At 42.1% G+C, this 7,754-nt stretch overlaps 1 protein-coding gene across 2 annotated transcripts in view; it reads left to right on the top strand.

Moving 5' to 3' along the window:
* LOC105988939 (chromosome unknown open reading frame, human C2orf76) overlaps nucleotides 1–7,754 on the top strand; it is a 58,035-nt gene that overhangs the window by 39,089 nt on the left and 11,192 nt on the right. For both annotated transcript variants that reach the window (XM_013020718.1, XM_013020719.1), the window contains exon 5: nucleotides 2,408–2,445. In XM_013020718.1, the coding sequence (XP_012876172.1) occupies nucleotides 2,408–2,445 (38 nt within the window). The remainder of the gene's footprint in view (nucleotides 1–2,407; nucleotides 2,446–7,754) is intronic.

Genomic DNA, 7,754 nt, shown 5'->3' with positions numbered 1-7,754 from the left:
CTTTTTTCTTTTTGCTTATGTGGTGCTGAGGAATCGAACCCAGGGCCTTGAGCATGCAAGGCAAGTGCTCTATCACTGAGCCACCTTCCCAGCCCAAGATACTATTTTTATAAAGTTCTTTCCTCAAGGATATTTCATTAAGGAAACAATACCCATAGATAGTGCTTTGTTAATAAAGAGTATTTTTTAAGAAGTCAAAATAAGCAAAGGAGATTATACAACCACAAAAGATATATAAAATACAACACTTTCTGCTAGCTTATCATTTTTCTGCATTCCCTCTTCTTGGATTTCACCAATTTGTGTCAGAGAGAACAATCTGGTGAAATATCTGTTCAGAGTATTTCTTTTTCTGTTAAAAGTAAAATAACATAGTCTTGTTATGAACTTGCCAAATCTCTCAAAGCAAAGTTATTTCTCATTAAAAGACTTATTTAAAATATGTAGGCTGTGATTAATATTTAAAAAGTCAAAGTACAGTTTTCAAGTTGATTTTAACAGACTTTGAGTTCTTTTTTTTTTTTTAATCAGTTATGGGACTTGAACTCTGAGCTTGGGTGCTGTCTCTATACTTGAGCCACAGTGCTACTTCCAGTTTTCTGGTGGTTTATTGGAGATAAGAGTCTCACAAAGTTTCCTGCCCAGGCTGGCTTTGAACCGTGATCCTCAGATCTCAAACTCCTAGGATTACAGGTGTGAGCCACTGGCGCCTGGCTTGAGCTCCTTTTATTTAAAAAAAAAAAAAGTTGTTGGTTTCTCTAACCTAACTCAGATAATAACTGGAAACACACATGTAGCAAGAAAAGTGTAATGGTTACTCAGAATAATAGAGAATCTAATGGTAACATTGTTTTATTTTGTTTATATTGTTTATTTTATTCCTTCAATGTAAATTGAGTTTTAACACTTGTAGCATAGTTACATTCCTAAGAAGCATTTTTTTCTTGTATTTATTAAGAATGTAGAGCTGTAGTCCTGAGGGTGCTGACCTTGTACTGAAAATCTCAATAGAAAGCACTTGGAAAAGAATGAAAAAGGATACACTCAGTGGAAGTAGATGGTTTGCATCTATGAAAATAGAACAATGAAACATGTTGAAATTATCCTAATAAGGAGAGAGAAATTGGGGTGTGTGTGAGACTGACTGGATGCATTGTAAATGTATGGAAATGTCAAATGAAATCCCCCCCCCCATAACTAATGTATACTAATGAAAAAATAGAAGGAAAAGAAAACACTAGTAATGTATAGCTGTAGGTTGACTGCTTAAATCGTGGGTATTTGAGAATGCCAGTTCTTCACTGGGAGATGTATACCCTATTCTTGGAGTATTATGGCAACACCATCAAATTGAAGTCTGTTTTTTAAATGGCTCATTTCCTACCACCACTGAAATTCCTTGTGACAGCATGAGCAATAGAAATGAATTGTACTTTCCAGCCTACTGAGATGTAATAATATGCTGTACTCACAATAGAATAATGGAATGGTTAAATAAAACAGAGTTGGGAACTGGAAACTTCAGGAATTTAAGCCTATTGAATGGCTATATCTACTATATAATTAGGGACTGATGGTTGCAGTCAGAATTTTACCCAAGTGTGAAGAAATTGCCTATTGTAAAAGCACAGTACGACCTGACTTCAGAGTAAGCAGATTAAGGAATGAGGCTGGGGTTGAACAAAGCGCCTTGGGCAGAGTCTGCCTGTGCAGTGTGTGAAAGCAGAAAGTGGATCCTGTGCTCGTGGAGCAGCAGCTGTGTGATTACCAGCCATTCCAGACAATGTTTGACTTCTGCCAGTGATACAGAATGCTATGCCTGCCCTGAGAGTATGTGTGTTTTTGAACTGCTGTGGTTAATGCCTGCCTCAATTTAGGATATATGTATTATTTTTCATATTTGTGAATTTAGCCTTAATAATGACTCTTAAAAGATGAAATAGTCATGGGATTTGTTTTTCTTCTAAGGTCAAAGGGGCTGAGTTGACTTTATATGTGAAACACCATTGTTGTGTGGCAAAGTACGAAGCTTTAAAGCATCTTTGTACTTTTATCTGTGTGTGGGTTTTTTTTTTTTCTCTCCTGGAGCTGGGGATTGTACACAGAGCTTCCAATATGCCAGGCAAGTGATCTACCACTTAGCAACACCTCTAGCAGCTTCAAAAGAAGTATTAGAAGTGGGTGCTGGTGGTTCATGCCTGTAATTCTACTCAATAGCATGAGTAGGAAAATCTGTGAGACTCTTACCTCCAATTAACCACCAAAAAGCTAGAAGTAGAGCTGTGACTCAAGTGGTAGAACACTAGCCTTGAGCAACAAAGCTCAGGGATAGCCCCAGAACCAGTACAAAACCCCCAAAACTATTAGAATAATCTGTGTAAATAGACAATTTGTTGTTTTTTTTCAGATAAGCTAAAGATTATGCATCAAGCACATAAATCAAAGGTATGCAAACAGCATTATAAACATGTCTAAGAATGTTAAAAAAACGAAACTTATGCAGTACAATTAACATGTATACAAATAATGGTTTTGAAATAAGTCAGGTATGTTCCATGTGTGCAGTATGTGGCTTATAGTAGGACTCAGCATTAGTTGAACTGAGGAGTGAGTGAACACATGTATATTTTGTATTTAAATCATTATCATTTTGTAGGTTTCCTTTCTTTTTTTTGGGGTCCGGTCGTGGGGCCTGAACTCTGGGCCTGGGTGCTGTCCCTCAGCTCTTCAGCTCAAGGCTAGGGCACTACCACTCGAGCCACAGCACCACTTCCAGCTTTTTGCTTATGTGGTGCTGAGGAATCGAACCCAGGGCCTCAAGCATGCAAGGCAAGCGCTCTACCACTGAGCCACCTTCCCAGCCCCATAGGTTTCCTTTCATTTTTGTCAGTCGGGGGGCTTGAACTCTGGGCCTGGGCGCTGTCCCTCAGCTCTTCAGCTCAAGGCGAGCGCTCTACCACTTGAGCTACAGCGCCACTTCCGGTTTTCTGGTGGTTTATTGGAGATAGGAGTCTCACGGTCTCTCCTGCCCGGGCTGGCTTTGAACCGCGATCCTCAGATCTCAGCCTCCTGAGTAGCTAGGATTACAGGCATGAGCCACCAGCGCCCGGCTTAGGTTTCCTTTCTTTAGCCTTCCTTTCCCATTAAATTAAAAAAGCCAAGTCACATATATCTATTAGTAGCAGATCCTTTCAAAAGGTAGTGTAGCTGGGCGCCCGTGGCTCACGCCTGTAATCCTAGCTACTCAGGAGGCTGAGATCTGAAGATTGCGGTTCAAAGCCAGCCGGCAGAAAACTTCATGAGACTCTGTTTTTGTTGTTGTTGTTTTTGGTCTTGTGGCCTGAACTCTGGGCCTGGGCACTGTCCCTGAGCTCTTCAGCTCAAGGCTAGTGCTCTACCACTTGAGTCACAGTGCCACTTCAGCTTTTTCTGCTTATGTGGTGCTGAGGAATTGAACCCAGGGCCTCGTTGCATGCAAGGCAAAGCACTCTACCACTGAGCCACCTTCCCAGCCCAAGAGACTCTTATCTCCAACAAACCACCAGAAAACCGGAAGTGTTGCTGTGGCTCAAGTGGTAGAGCACTCACCTTGAGCTGAATCAGAGCCGAGCGATAGTGCCCAGGCCCAGAGTTCAAGCCCCACGACCGACCGACAGACAGACAGACAGACACACACACACACACACACACAAGGTAGTATATGGTGTACTTTTAAAATATCTAACATATTTATATAAAATAAGGAAGCTTGGGTCACATATAAAAGAAGCCATTTATTACTTGGCAGTCTAGTCTCTCTGCTTAATGACATCCCAGAAGCAATTAGAGGTAGATGATCCATTGTAAGGGAAGTCCAGCTTATTCCCCAGGTCATAGAATACAGTGAGTTCTAAAGGGATTTTCAGTCCTGTACTCACACCTCTGTTCCTCCCCTCTGCCGCCTCCTCCTCCTCCTCCTCTTCCTCCTCCTCCTCCCCAGTACTCTACCATTTGAGGCCAGTACTCTACCATTTGAGGCACAGCACCACTTCCAGCTTTTTCTGCTTATGTGGTGCTGAGGAATCGAACCCAGGGCCTCATATATACAAGGCAAGCACTGTACCACTGAGCCACCTTCCCAGCCCCTCTGTTTCTTCCTATAGTAATGTTTTGATGAGATCACAGTAGAAGATTTGCCTCTTGTTTAGTCCCAGCATGGACTTTTTGTTGAAGCAGTATGCTCACTCAGTTACATGAAGCTGTCAGGAGTCAGGACCTAATCTTACTTTTAACTCTTAGGGTCACTAATACTCATCTTTGTGTCTAGGTGTAGTTGTACTCATAAACTCAATCAGCTTTCAGGTGAATATATGTCCTAGATCATAAAAAAATGGCAGGGGGATTGGTAACTTTATAGGGACTTTCATATATGAAAATTTGATAATACCCATTGTCAGATACCTCAAAATGTCGTCTTTACATGTGTCTGAGGGACACACAGTGTCTTCTGCCCCATTTATGGTACTAGAACTTTCCACCACTACATCTGACCACAGACTTCATCCAGTTTTTTACTTCTTTATTTTTTTTATTACTATTATTATTATTTTTTGGGTCCAGTTGTGGGGCCTGAACTCTGGGCCTGGGCACTGTCCCTCAGCTCTTCAGCTCAAGGCTAGCACTCTACCACTTGAGCTACACAGCACCACTTCCAGCTTTTTGCTTATGTGGTGCTGAGGAATCGAACCCAGGGCCTCAAGCATGCAAGGCAAGCGCTCTACCACTGAGCCACCTTCCCAGCCCCATAGGTTTCCTTTCATTTTTGTCAGTCGGGGGGCTTGAACTCTGGGCCTGGGCACTGTCCCTCAGCTCTTCAGCTCAAGGCGAGCGCTCTACCACTTGAGCTACAGCGCCACTTCCGGTTTTCTGGTGGTTTATTGGAGATAGGAGTCTCACGGTCTCTCCTGCCCGGGCTGGCTTTGAACCGTGATCCTCAGATCTCAGCCTCCTGAGTAGCTAGGATTACAGGCGTGAGCCACCAGCGCCCGGCTAGTTTTTTACTTCTTAAGGCCAAGAATGTTTTCAACCTTGTTCCCAAAACATGGAAAACATGAAATATAGTCCTTGCTTCAGATTGGTTCTAGGATCCATTTGGACATCAAAATCCAAAGATCCTCAAGTCCTTGAGATAGAAAGGTTTGAGAGAGAGAGAGAGAGAGAGAGAGAGAGAGACAGACAGACAGACAGACAGACAGACAGATAGACAGACAGACAGACAGAGTGCTTTGAATTATTTTTAGATTACTTGCAATGCCTAAGACAGTATAAATATTATCAAAATAGTCATTGTACTTTATCATTTAGGGAGTAATAACAAGAGACAAAGATCTTTACATATGCCATACAGAGAGAACCAGCATATGACTGATAGTGTTTTCAATCCATAAATGGTTGAATCCACAGCTGCCCACCCATTGGGTATGTTAGGCCAACTTCGTTGTGAGTTAGGATTATTTCCCCAGCTGAGCAGTACATTTGTTCAAGGAGGAATTCCCTGAGCTAGTCACTTAGAGTATTTGTGGACTCTGGTTGTAAACTTTCCCCCAATTCCTAACTATTCCAGTTAAGTATGGGCTCTGTCCCCTGGAGATGGTTATGCAACTTTCTAAAGAATTCCATGTGCTTTTTACAGATAACAGTCTTCAAACCTCAGAAAACCTTAGCCACATGTTCTTATCACACCCTGTACTACCCACTGCCAGCCTTATTTCCCTTTCCTTGTTTTTTTTGGTTTTTGCCTTTTGTTTTCTTGGTTGTGGGGCTTGAACTCTGGGCCTGGGTGCTCTCTGTGAGCTCTTCATCTGAGGGCTAGTGCTCTACCACTTGAGCCACAGTACCACTTCCAGTTTTCTGGTGGTTAATTGGAGATAAGAATCTCATGGACTTTCCTGCCTGGGCTGCCTTTGAACCAAGATCCTCAGATCTCAGCCACCTGAGTAGCTAGGATTACAGGTGTGAGCCACTGGTGCCTGGCTTAAACACTCTTAAGAATATAACTCTACAAGCTGTGATTGTCTAGACTCATTAAAGTGAGTTCCTCTTTAGACTTATGCATTTTACTAAGTTAAATTATATTTCAACTTAAGAGAGTAAAATATCCCATGAGGGTTATAATAAGTCTTAAATAGAAATGCTGGAGATAGCCAGGTGCCAGTGGCTCGTGCCTATAATCCTAACTACTGGGGAGGCTGAGATCTAAGGCTCAAATCCAGCCTGGGCAGGAAAGTCCATGAGATTCTTATCTCCAATTAACTACCACAAAACCAGAAGTGGTGCTGTGTCTTAAAGCAGTAGAGAACTAGCCTTGAGCAAAAAGAGTTCGGGGACCGTGTCCAAGCCCTGAGTTGAATGAGAGAGAGGGGGGGGAGGGGGGAGACTGACACATAGACACACAGACAGAGAAGAAAAGGGAAAGGGAGAGAAAGACAGGCTGAGGGAGAGGGAGAGAGAGATATGCTGGGGATAATGAGGATAGTATCGTGATAGTATCACAATGTCAATTCTGAGCTGGGTGATGCAGTGCTTACCTGTAGTCCCTACTATTTGATAGGTGAAGGCGAAAGGATCATGGTTCATAGCTGGCCTGAAGAAAAGTGGAAGAAACTTATCAGAATAACAAAACTAAAAGCAGAAGAACTGGGAATGTGGTTCAAGTGGTAGAGCGTGGTGGTGTGCCACTGTAATCCCATCGACACTGGAGACATACTACCTGTCCTTATGTGAGATCACACAGTTGCATTGGATCAGTTATCCTACAAATCAATTAAAGCCACTTTAGTCATAAGAAAATAAATGTAAATTAAGAGTACAATTAATGTGCATTTAAGCCTTGCTAACTCACTGTTGGCATGTGTGTGGAAGCAGTTACTGCAGGCATAGGTTGCGTAAGTGTTTCTCAGGAGAGTTATCTGGCAACACCTGCCAAAATAAAAGTTGCACATAACTCTCTGACCTGGCAGCTTTACTTCTAGGGATTTATAGCATGGATAGAATTGTACATATGTAATATATGTGCAAGGGTGTTCATTGCAAGATAATTTATGGAGAGGAGAGGAAGAAGCTCAGTGCCCATCTCTGAGGACTGAGCTAGATGTCTTTTCAAAGAAAAGACAGAATGATTAGAAATTGTTTTTAAGAGCAAAAGGAGTCAGAACATAGCATACCTATGATCCTGGTGTGTGAAAATGTTTCCATACACATCTGTCCACAGTGCATAGAGACAACCTGTGAAGGCTGTGCAGGAATTAGGAGTAGATACAAGTTCTTTGGAGGAAGCATAGGTAGCTGGCAGAGAAGGGCTGGGAGGAGCCATACTTTCCACTCTGTCCATATGTTTACATCACAAGTATATACTACCTATTCTAAGATGATTTTCAAAAAGGAGGTTTTCTGTTTTCTTCTAATACATTGCTTTGAAGAACAAGTTCTTGTGCTCCTGACTAAATGAAGTTCATGGCTGATGGCCTTTGGGTTCAGAGGGTCTAGTTGGGAGCTGAGAGGCCTTTCTGTTCTGTTTCTAGAAAAGACATATGCTCTGAACAGCCACATCTGGTTGAAAAGTAGTTCTGTGTACCCCACTAAGTGTTACTTGCATGTGCTATCCGTGGCCAAATGGTACCCTAAAACTCCTATGTCTATGATGCCTAATTGGATTTGTAGATGTAAGTGGAGAGCAAACTCATCTACTTCCACCCTAATGACATAAATAGTACAAT

This window comes from Dipodomys ordii, unplaced genomic scaffold (genome assembly GCF_000151885.1).
Source record: "Dipodomys ordii isolate 6190 unplaced genomic scaffold, Dord_2.0 Scaffold52, whole genome shotgun sequence".
Classification (NCBI taxonomy): domain Eukaryota; kingdom Metazoa; phylum Chordata; class Mammalia; order Rodentia; family Heteromyidae; genus Dipodomys; species Dipodomys ordii.
This window is presented reverse-complemented; position numbering and strand designations above follow the sequence as displayed.